At 38.5% G+C, this 26933-nt stretch overlaps 1 protein-coding gene across 1 annotated transcript in view; it reads left to right on the plus strand.

Annotated features, from left to right (window-relative positions):
- Nucleotides 1–26933, plus strand: part of tow (target of wingless) — a 173734-nt gene that overhangs the window by 119032 nt on the left and 27769 nt on the right. The window contains exon 2 of the mRNA XM_067136569.2: nucleotides 6519–6639. Within this exon, the coding sequence (XP_066992670.1) occupies nucleotides 6519–6639 (121 nt within the window). The remainder of the gene's footprint in view (nucleotides 1–6518; nucleotides 6640–26933) is intronic.

Raw genomic sequence — 26933 nt, forward strand, 5'->3', positions numbered from 1 at the left:
GGAACCCATTTCTACCAGGACTGTAAGGAGACAACTGAAACGCATAGGCTTCATCAGCCGACGACTAACTCGTGTTCCTTTGCTGACACCTCAACACAGAGCTCAACGACGTGCATGGGCCCGCGAACATCGGCAATGGACCCTGGAACAGTGGCGGCGTGTGGTATGGTGCGATGAATCCCGCTTCCAGTTGTGTCGAGCTGATGGGCGCGTGAGAGTGTGGCGTGTGCCCCATGAAGCTGTGGATCCTGCGTGTCAACAAGGTTGTGTCCAGGCGGGAGGTGGCTCAGTTCTGGTATGGACGGCGTTCTCATGGTCGCAATTAGGCCCCATTATCCGGCTGCAGGGAGCGCTGACAGGTGCACGTTATGTGGACATTCATTCAGACCAACTGCATCCCTTTCTGGCCCTAGAGTACCCTGATGGAGATGTCGTGTTTCTCTACAGTAGTGTGTTATTCCTATTTTGGTTGAGAGCAGTTGGAGAGGTACCTACTTCATGTTACAAGCCGGCCTGAGTGACTCAGACGGCGGAGGCCCTAGCCTTCTGACCCCAACTTGGCAGATTCGATCCTGGCTCAGTCCGGTGGTATTTGAAGGTGCTTAAATAAGTCAGCCTCGTGACCATAGATTTACTGGAAAGTAAAAGAACTCCTGCGGGACTAAATTCCGGCACCTCTGCGCCTCCGAAGACCGTAAAAGTAGTTGGTGGGACGTAAAGGAAATTATTATTATTATTATTATTATTATTATTATTATTATTATTATTATTATTATTATTATTATTATTATTATTTAGCGACATCGCGGGAAACGGTTAACAGAATTTCCTGAAACTCTGTATAAAAGTTCAGGAATGTCCGTTTCCGTGGTTGAGTGGTCTTGGCCTTCAATCCTCGAGATCCCGGACTTGATTCTCTATTGGGTTGAAGGATTTTAATCTTAAACGGTTTATTCTCCTGGCTTGGCGACTGTGTATTTGTGCTGTCTATAACATTGCTACCTCACACCACACCCAGTTCTATCCTCCATCACACTAACACACAGTTTACGATTCGCATTTTCATCAGACTTAATTGCCAAAATATAATTCATCTCCCATGTAGATACCTATAACAAACATATCTATAGGTCCAGTTGTTTCTGAGAAAAGTGTACCTGCGAGAAAATAATACAATACCATGTGTGTGTTTATTTATTTATTTTGTTTGTTTGTTTGTTTGTTTGTTTGTTTGTTGAGGGACTGTACATGATATAACTTGTGCAAAATATAATTTCTGATTTTCTATGTTTCATGCACTTTTACTGTGCGAGGAATAAGGTCTGAGATATTCGTGATTATTACATTTTTCACAAACTTCAAATTATCTCCGGAAATATATTTGCCGTACAGACTTTGAATGAACGAACGAACGAACGAACGAACGAACGAACGAACGATACTCTCCCAATTACGGATAACCAGCAACTGGGCAAATAATATTCATTTTTTGTAATCAATCATAACTAATACAGTCCGGCTCCATGGCTAAATGGTTAGCGTTCTGGACTTCGGTTGCAGGGGTTCCGGGTTCGATTCCCGGCAGGGAAACCATAATTGGTTAATTTCGCTCACACGGGGGCTGGATGTATGCGTCGTCCTCATCATTTCATCCTCATCACGATGCACAGGTCGCCTAAGAGTGTCAAATCAAAAGACCTGCATCTGACGAGCCGAACTTGTCCTCGAACACTCCCGGCACTAAAAAGCCATACGCCATTTCATTTTTTCATAACTAACATACCCTACTCAGTTTATAACACAAAATACCGGTACCGATTTTACTTTGATAAATAGAAACAGTTTTTTAAATTTGTTGTTGCTAAATCGATCCATGTTTTAGTAAAAACATCCCTTGTATGGAAATATAGTTCAATATGGTAGAGTCGTGATGGTGATTGTTTTAAGAGGAAGTACAAATCTGTTTATCGAAATAAACTTTTAACCTATGAGGTTTGTTATAGTAAGGAGTTAACTGCCGATGATGGCCGTTGTAGTGATTGTTCTTAAAAGGTGCGAAACCGCATGATCATCAGTTCATATTGATCAGGAATATAATGAAAATTACTATCCAAATGAGAAAAGAATCGCGAATCGTGCGAGTTGCCCGTGCGGTTAGGGGCGCGCAGCCGTGAGCTTGCATCCGGGAGATAGTAGGTTTGAGCCCCATTGTCAGCTACCCTGAAGATGGTTTTCCGTGGTTTCCCATTTTCATACCAGGCAAATGCTGGGACTGCACCTTAAGGCCACGACTGCTTCCTTCTCACTTCTAGGCCTTCCTTCTCCCGTCGTCGCCATAAGAACTGTGTTGGTGTGACGTAAAACAAATTGTAACAACAGGGAATCGCGAAGAAGAAGAAGAAGAAGAAGAAGAAGAAGAAGAAGAAGAATTTTGATCTCGTATGCTATGATAAGAGAGAGTTACACAATTATCACCCAATTTCTCTCTCAACCCACCTTTCAAAATTAGTAGAGAAATGCATTACAACCAGATTACTTAATTACCTGAATAAGTATAACATATTGCCGCCAAATCAGTTTGGTTTTAGACCAATAGTTAGCGCTCTCAAGATGCAACATTCTCCTTAACTGATTATTTGTATAAAACCATTGATAGCTCCAAAAGGACTATTTCTATATTTTTGGATTTAAGAAAAGCCTTTGATACCATAGACTACAATATACTCCTTAGAAAACTTGAAAAAGTAGGCATTCGTGGAATTCCTCAAAATCTAATTAAAAGCTTTCTTTCTAACATAATACAAAAGGTAAGAATCAAGGATCATAAGTAAAAGTGCTCAAGTAAAAAAATCTGAGTACCCCAAGGAACGGTGATAGGACCATTCCTATTTCTGTTATATGTCAATGATCTGTGAGAGCTAAACTGCAATGAAAATATTAACTCATATGCTGATGACATGATAGTCACAGTCACGGGTGAAACTTGAGAGGACACCTTCAACAGAGCTTAAGAAACCTAGTCATAGTTCAGAAACGACTAAACAACCACCTAGGCCTACGTACTTTAAAAGAATATAAAACAAAATTCCTTTCCTTCTCTCATAATAAAAAATGCAACCCTCAGACAATCTAAGACTCCACACACAACTTGCAAAAATACTGAAAGCTGCAACTGTTATACTTTACAGAAATCAATAAATGTTTCATACCTAGGGATAATTATAGATAGTTATCTGAAATGGAATTTTCATGCATCAAATTTGATCATTAAATTTTAGAAGCTTATTTATACATTGTACAGAATTAGAAATGAAATCTGTAGCCTATACTTTGCCTTAGTTCAATTGCAACTGCGATATGGAATTAACAGTTGGGGTGGAATACTTGATTTACACTTGGGTTAGGTAAATACATGCCAGAATTACATACTGAAAGTCATGTACAAAATGCCACTGATGTTTCCAACATATGAACTGTTCCAGCAAAGCATGGTACTTAACATACGGCAGCTATTTGTACAGTCAGTACAATGCATTACCTGCGGATGTGATCAGTGGCAACCAGAATACCCTGAAGAAAAGACTATGCACATGGCTCATTAAAAATTATTACAAAGTTGATCAACTTATAAATTTTCATTATAATATTTAAATCAACTAGCACACTATTTTTCTCTACTAAGAAACCAACATTCTCCTTAACCCATGTCTCTCATTTTCAGCTTCCTGCTTATTACGCCAAATACAGAAAAACAGTTCATAAAATTAGTACATTATCACCAAAATGCTAATGGAGTAAATGCTATTCACTAGGTGCCATGATGTACATAATCTAGCTATTGTATTCTTGAAGCCCACACACAAGTTTACCTTATGTGGGATTCACACTGTATCTTTTACTACCTCTGTATGTATATGTATGATATTGATCGTGAATAAAAATGTTTAAAAAAAAAACAAAAACATCTGGATGCCCTTTCTGAGGCCAGACCTATGTGGAGGGATGTATTTCCATGGTGGTTGCTACTGTGCTGTATTGTGTGTAGACAAAGAGAAGTGTATTAGGATGAACACCAACACCCAGTCCCTGAGACAGAGGAATTAACCATACACAGTTAAAATTGCCAGCCTGACCAGATGTTGAACTGAGGCCCTCTGAACTGAAGGTAATTATGTTGATCATTCAGCCAAGGAGCTGGACTTCTTGTTGAAACATTATATTTCCAAATTGAGAGGATCTTGCATTTCTAAGTTTATACAGACATCATCAGTCCAAAATGTGCAGATGTGTCTTCGTGATTTATACACAACATACAAGTGCAATATTTTTCTGAGGGAGACCAAATGTTCGGTGTTGTATTGGTGATGATTTAGCATGATTATCCCATTCACATTAAAACAGCCCTCATTCATCCAAGTTTTAAGTTCTACCACGATCGTTCATTATACCATCAGAAGAAGCAGAAACAAGCTTGTTGAGTACTGAGAAGAAATGAATGTACCAGTAGAACAACTGGGATCGTTAATGATAGAGCCCATCTATGTGAAGATTACCTTTGTCATCTTATGCTTTCATATTTTTCCTATGTCCTCTTTCTTTTTCTCCCTCATCTCATACTGACCTATCATTGCATTTATCCTATTCTTTCCTATTCTTATCATATTACTATATACGACTACATTGAACTGCGCTTTACATGTCAGCTTATCTGTTTAGAAACAGAGTGTAGTGTGCATAGTTCCATATATACCGAGCGAGTTGACCCCACTGTTCGGACTGTGTAAGTGCTAGCTTGCTTTTGGGTAATTGTGGGTTCAAGCCTCTCAGCAGCCCTAAAAATAGTTTTCTGTGGTTTCCCATTTTCACACCAGGCAAATGGCTGGGGCTGTATCTTACTTAAGGCCACAGTCACTCTCTTTCAAGTCCCGCTCTTTCCTAGCACATAATTGACAGAGTTTCTGCAGCGTAAAACCAATGCCAAAGAGAAAAAAGTTCTATATTTTATGCTGTATAAAATGGTGGTGGTTGTGATAAGAAATTTAAATACCTTCAACATATTATCATTGTTTCAAATGTTCTGTGAAAGGCATGGAGTTGAATTTATTTGTACAGAATGGGCGAGAATTACCCGTACCCCTGTAACTGTCCAGTATCAAATGTTATTTAGGTTATGTTTCTTATGTATTAAATGTCCATTATATCTGTATGTTCCCCATCATGCTGTAAACACAGTTCCAAATGACTCTATGTTGTTCTTGACATATTTCTGAGCATGTTTGGTGTTATAGTGGGAAAAGCATCCTCAACAGCATTGTGCAGTTCTTTGTTTGTAGGATAACGACATGCAGATACATGCACCTTAATGACTCCCCATAATGAGTTGTCAGGAGTGGTGAGGTCTGGACTTCTTGGTGGCCATTTTAAGTGAGCTGGTGTTGCTAGTGAACCATGACCTATCCACCATCCTAGGAAATGTTTGTTTAGGACCTTGCGCACTGCAAGAGCGTAGTGAGTAGGTGCTTCATCTTGGTGCAACCATATGCATTCTGTTGAGACCCTTTTCCTCAAGCTGGGGTATTAACCATGTTTGTAACATGTAAAAATAATTTGCGCCATTCACAGTCCCTTCAAAGTAGTACGGTCGATGCTCATGTTGTAATGTCATTACTGTCCATATCATTATGTGAGGCGGGTTCCTTTCCAACTCAGTTCTGTAATGAGGATTCTCTTTGGCCCACACGACATTTCTCGCAAGTGAGCTGCGATAAATAGCACATTCATCTGAAAACATAACCTTGCCACAGCTCACTGCAATTGGGAATATAGTTAACGATGCACAGTATGCTAAACTGCTCTCATTCCGGTCTCTATCCGATAACCTGTTTATGAACATCACTCAAAAAGGTTTGAACTCAAGTCTTTTATAATGTAATCTCGCATTTTTGTCCTCGGTATACCAAGTTACGAAGCATGTTTACGCGTCGACTTCATAGGAGATTGTTCAATCGAAGCACAGACTTCAGCACGTTTCTTCTCGTATCTTCTTCCTTCCACTCTGCAGCCTGTCTTTAACACTGCCCAAGGCAAAAGCACGTCTGTCCCAATAAATAAGTGTTGCTTTTAAATCTTTCCTGGAATGCTCCCATAATCTGTCTCATTGTCTACCCTGTGTGTAGTCATTCGTGTACCCACACACTTGCCACTAACCGCTCCTCAGTAGTGTAACTCTTACCGCTCACATCTGCCATGGCTTAACACTAACACTCAAGTGTGACAATATGTATTCAACAATTGTTAAGAAGTAATATAGCTACCAACCTGCATAAATAACACAGCATAAATAACATTTGAGACTGAACAGTTACAGAGGTAAGGGGACTTCTCTCCCATCTGCAAATCTCTTTTTTTACCATTAATTGTGGATAAAATGATGGTTAAATTAGTTTTGAAATGTTAAAGTAGTAAACTGAATACCTAATGATAAACATTTTCCAGGACAATACGCCCACCTGTTGCAGGTGTGGAGGCAGACAGCGAGGAGGACAATGATGATGCAGATGGTGCGACACAGACCGATGATGTAGACTCGGCAAGTAGAGAGAAACAGCCTGTATCTACGGGACCACTTCTGGTACAGACGTAAGCGATCTCAAATTCAATTTGTTTTCAGTTTCTATTTTTATTTATTGTCTATAGAACTTTACAGTTGTCAGACGTCAAGCTATACCTATATAATAAAACATATATTCTAATTTATATAAAAATGAAAACCACCATTCTGATTCATAGTTCATCTATGGAATACAAGCACCTGTTAATTAAGAGATCTTTTAATGACATTTGAAATTTTTTTACCATTCAGATTTTTTATATCCTTAGGCAGTTTGTTATAGAGTAACATACCCTTCACATACAGACTCCGGTCCATCTTTCTAGTGCAGTGGAAACTCGTGTTATAATTGTGGACCTCACTGCTTCTTATAGCCAATGTACCATTGTGCTTAATTTATAGATTTATAGATATACCCATGGAAGAAAGTGTCCTAATATTATGAGTTATGGAGGAATGTTTGCAAGTATTTTTATTCGGAATGTGAAAGATGATCTTTAGAGCTTTCTTTTGCAGAATAAAGTCTTTTTCAAAATATTCATTTGCCATACAACGCCAGACTACTATCCTATAGCTCAAGTAAAGTTATACTACTCCATAGTACACTTTTGGTAATACATCTAGATCTGCAATTTTTTATAGCCTGCATAATAAAAATATTCCAGATGTTAAATTTTAGATGTAGTTAACATGATTCTTCCAAGACATATGACTATCTAGAACAATGCCAAGGAATTTAGTAAAATCTGTTGTTTTAAGGTACCGGTATATGCCATTTAGCTGAATACTTACATAATCATTGCAATTCCTTTTAAAATCAAAGTTTACCACATTAATTTTGTTAGGATTGACCATAAGAAAATTGGATGTGAAAAATCTGTTGATATGTCTTAATGATGCATTAAGATTTTGTACCATTGATTCCTTATCTCTTCTGCAAGTAATAACAGATGTGTCATCTGCATAGGATACAGTGGTGGAATTTACAAGTTCTGGCATTTCATTAACATACAGGAGATACCACTACTTGTGATTTCAAAGGAAGATCTGACTTTTTTACCTTATTATCTATTTTCTATTGTAAGTAAGAAGTTAGCAGATGTCAAGTGACACCACAGGCACTATAGTGTCCTAGTTTCTTTAGCAATAGATCATGGACTACACTATCAAAAGGCTAGACTTATCTAAAGCCTAAAATACTGAGTTAACAAAATTATTCTGATTGAGATTATTTAAAACACTATGAGTAAGAGTTCCTAGAGCAATAACAGTTAACAAACCTTTCCTGAATCCATGTTGAAAATTTATAAAGCGGCCCTTACATGATCAATAATATTGACAATACAGTATGATATTGATAATAATATTGATCGTGTAAGGTAAAAAGAGTATTGACTGAAGATATTGAAGCGATATTGATGAAATCCAGATTTTTTAATCTCGGGGCGTCAATATTTAGAAGTGGAGGGGATATTGTCAATATTATTGATCGTGTAGGGGTGGATGTTAATAGTATTGTCAATACTCAGTTGTTGCCGCACATTCATAGGGAACAGAAGTGACCTTTGTGCGGAGTAGCCTATTACAGATTATACAAGTGACCTTGAGACAATGTCTGAAGACTTTGAAGCAGTAAACGAGTCAGGTGGAAGAAATAATGTAGCCTATGTGATGAGGGGACTGAACACCCGGACCTTTATTGAGCAATCTAAACAGTCTCCAGAACTGTGAAATTGTGCAAACCGTAAAACAACTAGGATTGCTGTGCTTGACAGCCTCATCCCCTTTTTAGTGAGGATAAAGTTGGGGGCCAAAAGAGAAGATGTAAAGAAGACGAACCAATTTCAAGAAAGAACTAAAGAAGATTGCCACATCAAAGAGGTCTGGAAAGAGCCCAGATGAGGTGTACAAACCTACTGCATGGACATGCTATGCTCTGTCATTTCTTGAAAGATTTGAAAAGCCAATTGAGCAGCAGCCAAGTGAATCAGAAGCACAGGAACCGGTGAGTCGTGTTTTTGTTTAATTTACCTACCTTCTTCTGTATACCTACACCTAAGTTGTACCTATATCTTGATATCTAGGACTTCCAAGTCTAACCAAGAATTTTCCAAGACAAATTGAGCAAATTAAATTGGTTGAAAAAACTGCTATTTTATTTTTTTAAATGCTAATTTGGTTGAAAAATTGCTAATTTTTCCTTTTACCATCCTTGGAAGATTCTTCATTTGGTTTGGAACATTCTTAATTTGACAGAACAGCAGACATATGCACAGCGAGTTGAAGTAAGCGTCACTTCTTTTCTTTGTGCAGTAAATGTTGTACTTCTCATACTTCTGAATGATATAGATAACAGATTGCTGATATTTCACTCCCGTTTACATCTACACCCTTGTAGGATGACACTGCAGGGCTGCTATTATAGGAGTATTATAGTTTTCTTTTTATAGGTGCTAAAATTTCATGTGCTAAAATGAAATGCAATCTTTTAAGTTTAGTGTTCTCTTTTGTTGGTTGGAATCGAGCCGTGATCATACTCGTCAATGAGGGATAGCCCATCACTCATGTTACTGGAATGTGACACCAGATGTAGGTTTAGGTATACTGCAATTTTAGAAAAAGTGTAATAAAAAGTCAACTGTTAAAACTCAGACAAAACTGTATTAAAAGTGTAGTAGCAGCATAATAACAATGTTGAAAAATAAACCTTGCAAAATACATTATTGGGTACCTAGTTAAATTTTTCTTTCACTCTTATAGTAATCATAAAATTTGTCACGTATTGTCTTGGCACTCCAGGAACTGTTCTGTGTGAAGTGCTTTGCAAGGGTAACAAATTTCTCATCACAACTTCAGTCAGCTCAGTTAAGGTATTGTTCATTTTCCTTTGCTAAAAAATTGTGCAGGTAGCAGCACGTTGTGGTAATAATTGAAATAATAAATAAGGTAGTTCAACCTATTCAATACAAATAAATATGAAATGTAGTATTACATTCCTATTTAATTAAAAGCGGAAGCAGTACCGGTTTCGACCCTAATCTGGGTCATCATCAGCCGAATAAAATGCAAAAAACAATGCCTATGTGATGAGGGGACTGAACGCCCGGACCTTTATTGAGCAATCGGAACAGTCTCCAGAACTGTGAAATTTTGCAAACCGTAAAACAACTAGGATTGCTGCACTTAACCGCCTCATCCCCTGTTCTAAAGAATCTAAAAGATCCTGTTTACGTACTTAAATTATATTAAATTGCATTATTTATATATATGTTCAGTCGGCATTTGAAAGCACAGTGCCGGACATTGAGTGTGTTGCACTGATCTTCAGGAGATAGCAATTCGCTTCAATCAAGCGACTCGTCTTCGACTTCTAAACAATTTTGAAACTTCATATTCATTAATTATATTGTGCCATCATGCCTCATTTGCTGGCTCATTTAACTTTTCACCTCTTCTTGTAAACATTATGAGACAGTGCTGAAATTTGCGTGTGTTGTGCTACTATTCAGAAGATCGCGCCTTACCTCTTATAAGTGACTGACTTTCTACTTCTTCTAAATTTTACGATTTAAATTGCACAATGCCAATCCCCATTAACATATTTTGCCTCTTCAACTGTTTTTTGTGAAAGACTCGCTCCATATTTCTTATTTACCTATGCATTGTTTTTTGCATTTTATTCGGCTGATGATGACCCAGATTAGGGTCGAAACCGGTACCGCTTCCACTTTTAATTTAATAGGAATGTAATACTACATTTCATATTTATTTGTATTGAATAGGTTGAACTACCTTATTTATTATTTCAATTTCATTGTGATACATTTCAATAAGGAACATTATGAAATTTTTATCTTTAAGCAGTAATAATTGTCTCTTTATGAGGCTGTGGGTTAATAGGTTTTTGGAACACACGAAACCGTGAACTCAAGAAGCCAAATGCATTTTCAACCACCACCAGAGCTTGTGACAATCTCTCGTTAAACACCTGTCGTTCATCATTAAGTAATCTCTGAGAGTAGGGTTTCAACAAATTGGTATGTATTGTAAATGCCTCGTCTGCTACAAATACATATGGCAAAACATCCGTTGCATTCAGCAGAGGTTTAGATGTGGGTAAATTCAATTGGTTTTCCTGGAACAATTCGCCAAATTTCGAAACAAACATCACTCCCCCCATCAGATATTCAGCCGTTCATTCCAGCATTTACCATTATAAATTCTTTTTTCACATTAAACAAAGCTAACAGCACAATACTAAAAAAACCCTTGTAATTGTAATACAAAGATCCCGAGTTACCTGGTTTGATTATAGGTGCATGTTTCCTATTCAGAAATCCCATAGTATTCCAAATCAATCTCAAATTCATGGGCAATGTCGGTCCATTTTGCTGCAGTAGTGGGAAACTGAACAAATAAAAACATAATACATTAAGAGTTAAAGGTTAAAGAGTTGTACAAATGTACATAGTTGATTATTACATTAGATGTAGGTGTAAAGTTAGTTTGGTGGAAATGAAGAACAAATTTTAAAATACATCTGCCAGTAATACATTCATCGTATTATTAAATTGCTCTTGCTTCCAGACACCGATCCATGAAGAGGACGAAGGAGAGAGTGGGCTAATTAGGGAGCGTCTTCAGCTGGTATGCAATTCATCTGTATCTTCGATCATCTCTCTAACACCTTCTCGCGAAACTTCTCAAAATAAAAAAGCTAGAACGCAAGGTCTGATTGCTAAACAAAATGAGCTTGTACAAAAAGCATGTTCAACTTTGGAAAACTCAGTGAACCCTGACAGCAACGTACCGACTATCACAAAAGCTTGGGAAGAAAAACTGCTCACTTTGGATGCCAAGCAGAGACAGTTTGCCGAGAAAGCAATAAATGATGTGCTTTTTGAAGCAAGCTTTGGGCACTCTCCATTGCAACTCTGTAAAAATAAATGAAGTATGTCAACGTCTAAGCCTCAAAGTACCACACAACCGGGAACAAGTAGTGGCAGCACTTCATCCTTCTCCACATTTAATTATTCTTCCCCTATTCACTGTGATAACCCATTAATCAACAACCAACATCAGGATTTATCATTGGTGACTTTTTTCAACACCTTTGCAGATTGAGGATTTTGAATTTTGATTGATTTTGTTTGCTTTATTTCTTTTTTTCTTTCTTTCTGTTTAATCAATACATAATTAATATCATCTTTTGTTTTAAATTATTCAATATGTCAGTGACGTATACTGAGGCCTTCCAAGGCTGTTGATGAAGCCCAAACCTCAAATGAGAAAGATAGAAATCTGAAGCACGTTATAATGTAAGCATTTGACACATATTCCACTTACACAACTTGAAAGCAATGAGAAAAAACAACGCACGTATTTCTGAGAGCAAGACAGCGGAGAATTATCTCGCAGTTCAGGCTCTGCGTCCCTCTCACCTCCGGCCCCCCTCACACGTCTGCCCACTGCTGACTGTCAAACATGCGTTCCTCATCGTATATACTTCCTCGCCTCATACTTCTGAATTATGTAGATAAGAGTGCTGATATTTCACTCCCGTTTACATCTACACCCTTGTAGGATGACACTGCAGGGCTGCTATTATAGGAGTATTATAGTTTTCTTTTTATAGGTACTGGTAGATGTGCTAAAATGAAATGCAATCTTTTAAGTTTAGTGTTCTCTTTTGTTGGTTGGAATTGAGCCGTGATCATGGGTCGGACACCACCACTGATCTCTCAAAGAAGCTAAGAAACCAGTGAACAATGGGTACAACTGCTGGTATTGCTGTAAAATTCAAAATTTTAATTTAATAATAATAATAATAATAATAATACTAATAATAATAATAAGCTGCCTGTGTGGATCAGTGGTAGAGTGATGGCCTCCGGATCCCAAGATAATGGGTTCAAACCCGGCAGACGCAGTCGAATTTTTGAAGGGTGGAGAAAAGTCCATTTGACACTCCATGTCATGCGATGTCGGCATGTAAAAGATCTCTGGTGACACTTTTGGTGTTTACCCTACAACATTCATTAAATCTCAGGCATAGATGCCCAAGAGGGTTTCAGTTTACTCGATCTGTCATCTTTTTTTTTTTTTTTGCTTTACGTCGCACCGACACAGATAGGTCTTATGGCGACGATGGGACAAGGAAGGGCTAGGAGTGGGAAGGAAGCGGCCGTGGCCTTAATTAAGGTACAGCCCCAGCATTTGCCTGGTGTGAAAATGGGAAACCACGGAAAACCATTTTCAGGGCTGCCGACAGTGGGGTTCGAACCTACTATCTCCCGAATACTGGATCTGTCATCTGGTAGGCGTAAAGTAAAATGGAACGTCAAAATTGACAGCCAGCCAGCCAGATGGCATCAAATTGAAATGTCTGAACACGCTAGCTGAGGCCATGCGATTATTATTTATTTATTTATTTATTTATTTATTTATTTATTTATTTATTTATTTATTTTAATAATAATAATAATAATAATAATAATACATGGCATCTGTATAGGCTTGATGGTGACCTAATAAAGATAAAATGAATGGCAAAACTGTCATAAACACGCAGTCCTCAAGCCAGGGGAATTAAGAATATGAGGGTTTAATTCTGAGAACTGAACCAGGGCCATTGGACCAAATGCAAGCATTATATCCGTTTAGCCACTTAGCCGGACTTTAATTTGCTAAACCTTAGGCCACCATCTGCACTGATCAGGCAAATGAAATAGCATATGGCTTTTAGTGCCGGGAGTGTCCGAGGACATGTACGGTCTTTTGATTTGATGCCTGTAGGCGACGTGCGACTGATCAGGCGTTGAGTATTGACAGTAGCAGGAGCCAGAGCATAGCTTATGAAGCGCCCTTGACAACACATCAGGCTTCTCCGTTAGCTATTGGCTGCAGCTCAAAATGCTTAAGGTTTGACATTCACTAAACCACAGTCGAAAAGGGGTAACCTACTAAGTCTAGTGGTAGCCCACGTCTTGATCCCAGCATACGCCACTGCAATATGCATTTCCCTACTTCTACGGTCGTGCTAACAGGTTATGTGTAATGGCAGACTGATACACTTAAGGTAAGTAGGAAGGTATCTGGAAAATATATTTAAAACACTTACTTTCATGTAGTCTCGTAGGACATGAACAATAGTTTCACACATTTCAGTTATAGCTTCACTGATAGTTGCAGGCGACATGGTGACAGATAACTTCAAATCTTCAAAATTTCTTCCTGTAGCTAAATACCCCAGGGTTCTGCCTTCTCAAGAGTGGTTCTACCACCTGTTATAATTTCATGAGCATCCTTTCTTTCATTCTGAAATAATTGTGAAAATCTTCCACATCTGTCAATCTGTTTCTTCACATTTTTTTTCAACCACTCTTTCATACACCGATTTCACTGAACTCGATGAATACTTCCGATATTATGGCTACACCACCTTTTTTTTGATCGTCCTGTTTTCAAAACACATAACGCCACAAAAATACGCTTGAAAAGACACAACTTCACTAGTCTGAATGGTGGAAACTAATGTTCTGAGCATATTCATGGATACAATTATTGACAATAATATTGACCATGTAGGGTATGGCAATATTGACGGTAATATTGACGGGAGTAAACGACTGTATTGTCTACTGATATTGTCAATAATATTGATCATGCAAGGGCCGTTTAAGAAGAGAATGCTTCCCAAAATATACAAAAAGATGATTCAAAATAATTTTCTCAAGGAGTTTATGTACAGCAGAAGTTGTAGTTATTGGCCTGTAGTTGTTTATATCATCTGCTTCTTTCTTATGAACAGGTTTAATGATACTAGTCTTCAGACATTCTGGGAAGATTCCATTCATTAGCACTTGGTTTACAAGGTACATTAGTGGTATAATTTCATTCTTGCACTGTTTCAATTATATTGTATGGGAGTTATTAATGTTTTCTTCATATCATTTGTACAGCTGCTGCATTCTCCAGTAGGTGATTGGTGATGCTGAATTTAGAGCTGTGTTTTATAACAAACTAAGTTGTATCATAAAATTTTCTGGACAGTAACTCAGAAAATTCAGAATAAAAGTTTTGATGTTTTGGTACTAACCAATGAATACTTTCAAAATTCTGAAGAAGAATACCACTGAACTTGGCTCGAGTTGAGAAGCATGTCCACTCACTTGGAATGGCTCGCCCAGTGAGTGCTAGCAAGCCATCCCTGTCATTCTGGACACTCTTTGCTCTATAAGGGACATTTTGACTGTTTATTCATTCCTTCATTCATATGGTATCCACTTGAGCAACTCAGGAATTTATGAATTGGATCCTTCTTTCCTTGTAAATGAGAAGGTTGGGATTGAGAAAGTAAAAATGAATTTTCCTTGTAGTTTGTTGTCCACCTTCAAGCATAATTTACATGATGCCAGTGATTGGTATGCTAGTTGGACAGTAGCTGGTTATGCAGCTGGTGTCCAAAGACTGTAAAGAAAGAAAATACATTAGCTTTCTGTAATTCTAGACAGTCTGATGTATTAGTGAATAAATGTCCATTATGTGCTTATAGTTCGTCATGGTGGTAACTAGGAAAATGTATTATAGCTCCTAGGATATTTATCTTGTATAAATTGCACCATATTTGCTTTCTCATAGTTCTTAATTCTTTCAGCATTTCTTCTGAGCTCTCCGTAGATGAAATTTATAGTTAGTCTGCATTACTACTCAAACGTGCACACCAGCATAATTCTGCTCAACTGCTTCTAAGTTTTTATTAGCTATGATCATCCATTATGATGGAGAATTGTCTTCAACCAGTGGTTGGAGCATAGTAAACAAAATTAAAAGAATAACATCGCCTGGTTTGCTTTCGCTTTAGCAATAATTCTGTAGTATCTTCTAGCCCAGCACCTCACTGAGAAACTTTATGCTATAAGCCAAATATTTTTCTGGAATCCTCACAGCTCTCAAGACTGTAAACAACAGCTAGTCAATGAAGCCTCACTGTTAGTTCATAACATGCTGATGATATAAATGGGTGGGTGATGTTCCCAAACAATTCTGTGGCTACAAGATTCAGTTCTTGGCATAACTGTGAATTCTGTACAGAAATGGACGGTGGCTATAAAAATGAAAGGAAAAGGTGAAGATGATGAAAGAACTGGGAAGACTATAAATGGGTGGGTGATGTGCCCAATCAATTCTGTCAGTACAAGATTCAGTTCTTAGTATAACTGTGAATCCTGTACAGAAATGGATGGTGGCTAAAAAATAAGAAATTAATGAAATTTTGAAAAGAAAAGGTGTAGGTGATGAAAGAACTAGGAAGACTATAAAAAAGATAGCTGTAGCAAAGATGCCAATACTAAAATAGCAAAGTATTATCCAATTAATTCATTTATTACTTGGGTTCTTCTGTTTAGATGGGTCAGCTAATATGTAGGGTGGCAAGGAAGTGGGGGGATCCCCTTTTATTTTGTGATAATTTTTGTCAAAGGATCAGTGTTGGTAATCACAGTAATGTTGGTAACCATACAGTGCACAGTTAGGTGGCAAGAGGAAGTAATAAAGAAACATGGCTGATCAGAGTTTGTGTACCATCAAGAAGAATTTAGTGGCAGCAGTTTGGCTTCATGAAAGGCCTCATACTGTTGACTTTGTGAATACCATGAAAATTAAATTTAGAAACAATTTTGGTACGGAACTGCCAAAGGAAGGGGGGAAAGTGCCATTCGCAATGGGAAGTGGTAATAGACCGCTCACGAAGTACTTTTCAGGTAACAGTGTAAAACTCTCCTCACAGATCCTCTCATAAAAAGTCTTCAGATGTTGGTATTCCTCATCTGACCATGATGAAGCACATGAAACATGATTTAAAACCTCAAACGCTAACATCCATTGCACTTCAATGACCTGAATGATTTTGATGCTATGGATATGTATGTAGGTGCTTGCAAGGTCTCTCTTGCAGTGTTTTGTTCTGAATGTTCCTGTGATTATATCCTCTTGAGATGACTGTGGTATTTATCAGAGAACTCATCTCAAAATATGGGCTAAGGAAGTCTGTACTTTTACAAAAAAAGAGAGGAATCTGCCACATGTCATGGTGTGGGCTGGAATGAGTATACCACACATTTTTTGGCATTTCTATTTCCAAATCTCCATTACTGGACCTATCTTCCAGAAAATATACAGTAATTGATTGGTGCCACAATTGCAACAGTCTGATACGTTGTTTTGCGACAAGGTGGAGCATCAGCACATTTCAGGTTGCAAATATGTCATTACCAGAATATGACCTTTCCTGGCCAGTTGGATTGAAATAGGTTGTGAAAATAATTATCCAACTCCCTTAACTTGATGTATAAGATGTTTCAATCTCACAAAACCTTTTAATGTTCTTTGGAACTTAATCAAAGAGAGTGTGAAAGAAGCAGAATTGGACAACGCAAGACTTATGCACAACTGTAGAAAATGGCTCTTCACGGTTGTGACCCCTGATAATCCCCACAAAATATCTGCCACGACATGGGACAGAATTTAGGTGTACTACAAAAATGACTGTCTTCATACTGTTGTTCTGGACTCTCAAACATCATAGTGTCTGAATGGGAAGGGTAAACACAGTTTTTGGCAACCCTGTATGATGAGTTTTGTGTCACAAAATAATTGAGTATTAGTTTGTCAACACTAGCAGAGTTGGAAAGATATTCAGAGTTAGGGTGACCGATGTTCTCTTTTATCCAGATATGTCCTCCATTTTAGACCATTGTCTGGGTCTGGATGGATTATTTTAAAAAACCTGAAATGTCCTTTTTTAGTGAATCTGCTTATTGTGGGGTAATCTGTTCTACTACTTCATTTTTACAAGTATTCTTCATTATGCGACAGCATCATTTATATCATATAGATATATAGAAATGTAACTATAGATAGACAGTACATTGTGATAAGAGACACTATTTACCACTCTGTATACTGCATGCTTCTCTCTCAGCAATACCCTGTCAGAACACTGCTATGTTAATGTGTGACATGCTACAGGAGATAACCGGGATTAGAAGGAAGCCTGTTTTAAATGGATGGTGCAGCAAGTAACATATGTTTCAACATCACAATAATCTATTCTGTTTTTAGCTTTCAAATTGATGATGTGAAATCTTTTTATCAGGTCTGCAATTTCAAACAATTACTGAATGAGAGTAGTAATGACCCTGAATATAATGGGTTACCTTATAGTCAGAAATTGGCCAAGTATTTCAGTTCACTTCAGTTGGTGGTACTGTAGTTCAGAGTTATTAAAATTTCCAAAATACTTTTTTTTTTTTTCCATACCAGGGCACAATGCAAATGTAGAAAGACAATTTTCATTAATCTCAGCACAATGGACTGATAATAGGAACCATTTCAATGTAAAATCCTCTTAATGGTTCATATAATCTACAGGAATTTAGTGTCTAAAACTCCTGTAGGCAACTGAATATTCAGAAAAGTATCACCAAGGTGTGTAGATTAGTTTTTAAATTTTGTAAGAATGTACTGTATAATATTGAAATTAATAAATTTTATTTATGTATGTGAAAATTAGAATTCTGCATATGTCTTAATTCAGACCTCTTTTATCCAACATTGTCCTCCTTTTCTTTTATCTTATTTGCATCTTGTCACCTTATTAAGAATACCATCACAGTGACAATAAAAAACTCATTCATATATAAATTAAAACTCAAAAACTTTAATATGTAGCTCTCTCTGTAGATCGGTGATGGAGTGTCAGCATCCAGATCTCAAGATAGCAGGTTTGAGCCTGGCAGGTGTAGTCACATTTTGAAAGGGTGGAAGAAAGTCCTTTAGACACTCCATATTGTATAATGTTGACATGTGATGGATCTCTGATGACACATTGGTGTTCATTAAAACAATGTCCGACTCGTTGGCTGAACAGTCAGCGTACTGGCTTTCGATTCAGATGGTCCCGGGTTCGATTCCTGGCCGGGTCAAGGATTTTAACCTTAATTGGTTAACTCCAGTGGCATGGGGGCTGGGTGTATGTGAAGTCTTCATCATCATTTCATCCTCATCATGAAGCGCAGGTCGCCTACGGGAGTCAAATATAAAGACCTGCACCTGGCGAACCAAACCCGTCCTGGGATATCCCGGCACTAAAAGCCATACGACATTTCATTTTATTAAAACAATTCATTAAAACTCAGCTGTAGATTCCCAAGAAAGATTCTATTTACTTTGCCATGTAGTAGACCTAGAGTAAAATGAGTTGTTGCAGTTGAGCCGGTAGCCAGATGATGTCAAATAAAAATTCTAGCATATGGTAGCTGAGGCCAGACAATTATTGTTTATTTGTCTCACAATGTGGTGCCCAACTAAGGAGTGTGATTGAGCTTATGTAGCTGATAAATTTGCTTTCTTCTCCTCTCAGAATCTCTTCATCTTCTCACTATGATTTTTCTTCCATTCCTCTGTCCATGCAGTGTTACTTCACATCTAGGACTTTTCAGCAAAATATTTGATCACCAATGTTCTAAAGCTAGGCCTGTCCCAAATAATTTTGTCTGTTATGCTGATTTCTTAAAGCCTCCGTGACTCAGGCAGCAGCGCATCGGCCTCTCACCGCTGGATACCGTGGTTTAAATCCCAGTTAGTCCATGTGAGACTTGTGCTGGACAAAGTGGAGGCGGGACAGGTTTTTCTTTGGGTACTCCAGTTTTCCCTGTCAATCATTAATCATTGCCCCAGAGGAGTGTGACAGGCTTCGGCAGTCGGCACATTTCCTATCCTCGCTGCTAGATGGGGGCTTCATCCATTCCATTTATGACCCATTCAAATGACTGGAAATAAGGCTGTGGATTTTCATTTTCATGTCGATTTCTTTAAGGTCTTTTTCAATTTCAATTATCCAGTATTCTTATTGACTTTTAGTGTGGAGGCATGATTAAATATCCTTTTAGTAAGGCTTTCATTGTCCATTCTTTGAATGAAAAATGAAAACCTACAACTTGTTTTCCAGTCATTGACCGGGTCAGGAATGTAATGAATACAGCACATATAATCTATAAGTACGATGGGGTCGCCACTCCCAAAGTGATTTATTAATGACTGATAGATGCTATGAAATGAGAATGGAGTGTGTTGCCGGAATGAAAGATGACAGGGAAAACCGAAGTACCCGGAGAAAAACCTGTTCCGCCTCCGCTTTGTCCAGCACAAATCTTGCATGGAGTGACCGGGATATGAACCACGGTATCTAGCGGTGAGAGGCCGACGCACTGCTGTCTATACCACAGAGACCCATTCTTTGAATATGGTTATAAAATTTCAATGCCGGTAATCTTTTCCTAATAGTGACTGATATTTTCTCAGAATGCTGTTGTAGCTCAGGAGACCTCCTTTTCATCCACACTCTCTCTATGCATTGTGGGCCAAAAGATTTTCCTTTCTTGTTTTTCTAAATTTTTATTTACGTAGTGATCTGCCTCCAATGATGAGGGTTTCTGATGTGTATAATGCTTTAGGTTCAAGTACTATGTTATAGTGTTTTAATGTTGTGTTATGAGATATTGGAATTTTTATTGTACCTGATCTTTGTGATTCTATAGGCTTTTTGTAATTTAGAAATTTTCTCTTTATTTGCTTCATGATTTAATCTGGATGTGAGGATTTACAGAAGTATGTAAAGATACAAGTTGGACATAAATATAATATCCAGGTAGAGGAGGTGACTAATACTAGCAAAGAACTGAAATTTACTTATGGTAAAAAAATATATTTACAAAAGGATACAAAAGATGAAAGCTAAAAAAATGCAGCTGAAATCGATAGCATTTGTGGGAATGTAGTGAAGGCAATGGGTTGGGATAGAGTGCCATGTCTAAAGTACTTAAGTGATTACTGTATGCATGAAGGAGCTATATCAAATGAATGGAGAGTTGCTCTAGTAGCCCCAGTGTACAAAGGAAAGGGTGCTTTTTACAGGTAGGTTATAGTGTAATATTTATATTGAACTTGTGTGTTCGTCAGATTGAAAAGCTTTTAAGTTACAGTTTGGGTTTAGGAAAGGTTATTGCAGTAAGGCTCAACGTATATGATTCCAGCATAATACAGCAGATATTTTAGGTTCAGAGGGGTCAAATGGTCTGCAATGTTATTGTCCTATCCAAGGCTTTTGACAGGGTAGATCATGGGAAGCTACTGACAAAAATGAGGGTTATTGGACTAGACAAAAGAGTGACTGAACAGGTAGCTAAATTTCTAGAAAATAAAAAGCAGAGAATTAGAGTAGGTGAAGTATTATTTGATCCTGTAAAGATTAAAAGGGGGCTCTGCAAAGCAGTATTATAGGAACTTCGTTTTCTGAAATACTTCGTGGTCCACCGGTCCCTTGCGATCTAGTTTTATGCATATCGCCACTTTTATGATAATTCTGAAATACATCGGTCACTCTTCCTAAACCGGGGCAATATAACTTGAATTTTTTACTGGATAGAAGATAGCAGGAATCATCAACACCACTATTAATAACTCATTGTGGGTACCTAGTGAACCCTAAAACTAGCACAGATATGAGGAACACGTACCGTACAACAGGAGGTGCGCACGCACGCACGCACGCACGCACGCACGCACGCACACACGCGCGCACACACACACACACACACACACACACACAGGAGCAGTTATTGTGTTGACTGAGAGCTGCACACTGCATATTTAGCCTCGCAGTAGCTCACGAGGCAAGGGCACGGTTGGAGATGTGATAATGGAGAGTGTTCAAAGGTTCAAATTCCACGGGTTTTTTAAAAATATCGACAATTGCCCGAGATGTGGTAAGGTGACATACTTGACAGCTTCCACACTGATTTGCTTATTTGGCCCTGTAAAGAGCCATCTGTATGTATTGTGGCATAAGGTATGGAGCTGGGTTGGACGAGGATGATGAGGTGATGAACTCTGGCTAGTACACAGGCAACAAGTTAGCTATGTTGTACATGTTCCAGGCTTCGTAGACCAAAATGTGCCCCATTGGAACAATAACAACATGTGATGGCAAGTAGGTATGTAGCTGCACGAACTCCTCTCCTTCGAGGCAAGTCACAATGCAACACAATACAACAAAACACAAAGCTTATTCACTGCCTCATGATGTATTCCAGCAATGAATATGTGGATATGTTATTAATCTATGGAGAAGCTAGACAGAATACATATCAGGCACAACACTTGTATCAAGAACACTATCTGAATAGATGACAACAGACAGGTGTGACATTTCAGAGTGTGGAAAGACATCAGCAGGCTACTGTGTCCCTGAGAAGGACACGGCTTGTTCGAGATCATACAGTGACGTCTGTTCAAGTGAGGAGGTTGTCTTGGATGCTAGCCAGCATAACCCTTAGACTAACACATGGGCCATTGCACAGGAGACTAACATCAGCAGTTTCACCCGTACCATCTGCCTTTACACCAGGATCTCTATGGTCAAGTCCAACTCGTTGGCTGAATGGTCAGGGTACTGGCCTTCGGTTCAGAGGGTCCTGGGTTCGATTCCCAGCCGGGTCGGGGATTTTAACCTTAATTGATTAATTCCAATTGCACGGGGGCTGGGTGTATGTGTTGTCTTCATCATCATTTCATCCTCATCATGACACGTAGGTCGCCTACAGGCGTCAAATAGAAAGACCTGCACCTGGTGAGTCGAACCCGTCCTGGGATATCCCGGCACTAAAAGCCATACGACATTTCATTTTTCCATGGTCATGATTTCAAAGCATGGGTGGTGTTCTGTCAATGGACCCTACAGCCTGTGGACACTGATCCTGCCCTTTTAGCAACCATGTTATTTACAGACGTAACACGGTTCCAAAACAATGGATCCTTTAACTGCCATAAAATGCATTATTGACATATGGATAATCCCCATTGGATATGACAGGCAGCTTTTCAGGCACAGTGGGGCATGAACGTATGGTGTGGCATTGTGGGTGATCACCACAGTGGTCCCCATTTTTTTTATGGGACCCCTGACGGGAGAATGCTATCTGTGGTTTCTGCAAGATGAACTATCAATGTCTTGGAACAAGTGTTATCGATCTTTTTTGTTCTTGGACCATGTTGCACTCCTTGACTACTGCAGGATGTGGTGTCAACATGACGGAGCTCCACCGCACGCGGCAGCGGTCATCCTGAACCATCTCCGTGAAATGTGTCCTGATAAATGGATAGGATGGAAAGGACCTGTTCCCTGGTCCGCCAGTTCTTATGCCCCTGGATTTTTTTTCTTAGACAATCAATCACAGAGACATGAGGGTTGCAAAAAACTAGATTGCAAAGGGCAGGTGATCCCCCCCCCCCTCCTCTCTCTCACTCTCAAAACTTTCTGATACATATTAAATACAATGTTTAGCATAACTTTTCTTTGTGATTAAATTAATTAAAAATAATTCTTCAGGTAAGTTCCATTGCTGTAATTTCAGTCTTTCTCTGAACTTTGAAAAATCGTGAGTTCTGAGAAATGTGCACGAACGTAAATGTCGCAGATTATTTCCTCATGCATCATTTTAATATCAGAATTAGATATTCCATAGAGTGCAGCCATGTCATGGGAAATCTTATGACACTAAAATGATTTACTTAAAACTTTCAGATAATATTGTTACGTGCCAGCCCTGTCGTAGCCTCCTTTGGTATTCACTAGAAGGAACTAGCGAGTCAACTGTGAGCTCCCAGCCTGAGGGCATGGATGGCCTCTCCCTGTATTGTATTGTATTGTATTGTATTGTATTGTGTGATTTGCCTGTGCAATTTCTGGAATAGGAGAAGAGAAACTTCCCTCTCTAGTCACATCGCGAATATTCCAATACTCATCTCACAAGCTATAAAAAGGATGGTATCCACAAACAGTTGGAGTCAGTGTTGGAATTCAGTTGTCAGACTGGGGCGACCGCAGTACTGAAGTCTGAATGAGGAGTTGTTCGTATGTCAGTGTTGGGTGTCGTGTTGCAGCATGGAGTACTGTGTATGCACTGCATAGGAGTATTGACTGGAGTACTGTATGTGTCCTGATATGGAGTGAGTGACTGGCGGTTGACAGCAGTAGTGCTGGTTGTTGTCTTTGCCCCACTGGAGTCAGATTATCATCTTGTTTGGAGCGGAGCACTGTGAGTACTGCCTTGGAGTACTGTGAATACGTGTCTCTACTGTGAACTATAGACTGTCATGGAGTAAGCGTGTGGAACAGCTGTCATGAGGAGAATTGGAGCAGTGTTAATTGTCATTGCTGCGGGGAGTATTGTAGTACTGGCTAGCAACTGTTGAGCTGTTGCCCTTTAGTTGTCAGTGTTAAGTAGTTCACTGTGTTTGACTGTGAATTACTGGACTTTCTTTCTCTGGAGTTAAACCAAGAGACAGTCATCATTTGTGTGAAGGGACCGAGGTTGCAGGAGCAAAAGTGAAAGTAAGGCAAGCCTGTCAATAAGGATTATAGCTGTCTCAGGTAATACTGAGCTGGACTACCTGCTTTGTGAAGAGGATAGAGACCTGTAAATAAGCAGCAATTTGTGAATGTGGTCATTCATGGCTGAATAGAATTGTGTATGTGTGTTTGTGTGTTGTTGGGTCCTCCTGAAATAAATTAAAGCAATAAAACAATATTTATTTCAACCCAAAGGTGACTTTAATGGATTGAGAGATCCCTTCACAACTTAACAATCACAGTTAATTTGATCTGGAAAAGAATGTGAATATGTTACGGAATTGATGTTTAATCACACTTTGAAAAGTGCTCTCAGAAACTTCATTGACAATTTCTAGCCTCTTTCAAGTTAAGAATATTGCAAAATTTCCAACAAGCTGTAAGAAAATTGCTCTTCTCCATCTCAGTATCACAATCAATATATTCTGCAACCAAAATTATATTTCACAGCAGATTTGATGCAGGATCTTGTGTGATGCTTCAACTTGCTCGCATTGTGTAACTTGAAGAAACTTGGCGCTGGTCATAGTATGTGAAATGGAAATTGTACATAGAATATTGTAATTCTGAGGCTATATACATGAAACATGAAACTTATAAATTAAAAGGAGTGCTATGTCATTAACACAGCATTTGACAATTGATCATATTGTGACGACTGCTGCAGGTGCACACAATATTCTTGCTTTTGCAACATTCGGGTCATAGTATTAGTAATAGGATACAATTACTGTACAATAGATGCAGGCATTTTATAACAATCTGCTGTATTTTACAATTATATGTGCCTATTTATAAGCATTTACACGATATCAGAATTTTTAAGTGCTAAACGTTAAACATCACAGTTTAGGAAAAACGTGTATCTTGCAGTGGCGGCCCGTGGCCAAATTATCCGGCGGGACACAACTTATAAAATAATATGGACAGTCAAGTAGATATTTAAGGTATCGGTTGCAAAATATAACAATAATGCGCATGTGAATAAATACACTAACAACTGACTTGTAAATCAGCTTATTCCGTTTACAGTTGGTGCCAGTTAGATATTAACACCAAGGAAAAAGACAGTGAAAGGTGGGGTCAAAGGAAACGAACCCGTGACCTCTCCATTTCCGGTCAAGTGTTATTTCACTGAGCTAAATGGCAGGGGATAAGCTGATCCACATTTTGTTTATAACCTGTTCCCCTACAAGTCAAGTAATAATGAATATACTAACCTTCTCATTTTTAGATGAAGTCTATTCTTCGATCCTTTGCTTGAGCAAATATTTCGATAACTCGCTGGTTGAAGTCGGGAATCGAACGTATGCTACCATTTTACTTTCAATTGAAAGCATCGCCAGGGCCGTTAGTCTGTCTTGGCTCATCGTATTCCTCAAGAAGGTCTTTATTCGATTTAGAGTAGAGAAAAACTTTTTACTTTCCACTGTCGACATCGGGTTTGTAACAATGATGCTCAGTAACCTAACGCATTCATTGAAAGTGTCTTGCATATTGTTGCGCAGGAAAAGTTGCAAAAGCGCCGCAGCACCATCTGCCGCACGCACGTCTACCCTGGAATATAACACTTCAAGTTCGATCCTGAGCCTGGCTTTGTTCACTTTCGGGTACTTGTTTACGGTTGACGCGGAATTTTTTCCGGAAAGAGAGTACAAAATTCTCCAAAACTTGATACCCGAATAAGGTTGGCAGCTGCTAAATGGCCTATTAGAAACACGGTAACCTCATTTAAGATAACTTATTTTAATAATGAAAACATCTGAAAGCAACTAAATCCCTGCATGAGAGATATGAACGCATTTTTAAATAAACAAGACTAAAATATTATTGGATTTACTGTAGTTACAGAATTGGTGAATTGGCTACACTGATGTTTGTAAAGCGCGGATATTTCTCGTGATCTGTTATTTGCTCTATGCGCATGCGCTGCAGAAGGCCTCAAGGATCTGAGTGCCCAACCAGAAGTACTCCCCGTCGCCCGCTCACCCACACAAGCCCACAGCTGTCATGGACTTTCACCATCTTCAAATACTGTGTTCTAATGCGCAGGCGCGTCGTTTGGGCACAAGACGGTCTAGTGCCCAGAGCTGCACATTTCGCCTGCCACTCGCTTCGCAAGACTCCTGCAGTCATTATTGTCGCACTGACAGCAACAGCTTGTCTCTTTAAATACGAGTACAAAAGGTATCCTCTCTTCGTGCTTAAAGACATGGTTGTTTTAAATACCTACCAAAATCCGTAATCCAGTTTAGAATATAACATTTTGTCGTGATAATATTTGTAGAAATAATTCTGTTGTTCGGCTGTAGCCCAACTAAATTATAAATTATTTCCTGAAATTCTGAGTGCAAAAACTTGACAGGGCACGTGCCCCTGTGCCCCTAAGGGCCGACCGCCACTGGTATCTTGTCTTTTTCTGTGCAATCCACCTTTTGTTTAATATGGTAATTTTATGATTACAGTGGAATTCTTTCTCTCTGTTTTAATTTTAGATTTGTTATCAAAATAATTGACTCTTAATTATGTCTCCCAACCAACTTTCAACAGATTCAATCTTCCATTGTTTCTCCACATAACAAAGAAAGATTCAAATCACATTTCACTCTTTCACTTTTATTCTTGTATACAGTATACTCGTTAACAACCATGCCATACCTCTTGCTTCTCTTTTTGTAAGTCGTTCTTGGCTAATTTTTCAGCTCTTGTAGTAGTACACAATCATAGTTGATGGGTTCCATGTTCTATATGCCATGGAAATAACTAATTTTCTCAAACATATTTCAAGTTTCAAACATTTAATTATGTATAGTTATAAAGTAATTAAATAACAGTTAATTATTTTACTCAGAA

Source organism: Anabrus simplex, chromosome 1 (genome assembly GCF_040414725.1).
Source record: "Anabrus simplex isolate iqAnaSimp1 chromosome 1, ASM4041472v1, whole genome shotgun sequence".
In the NCBI taxonomy this organism is placed as follows: Eukaryota; Metazoa; Arthropoda; class Insecta; order Orthoptera; family Tettigoniidae; genus Anabrus; species Anabrus simplex.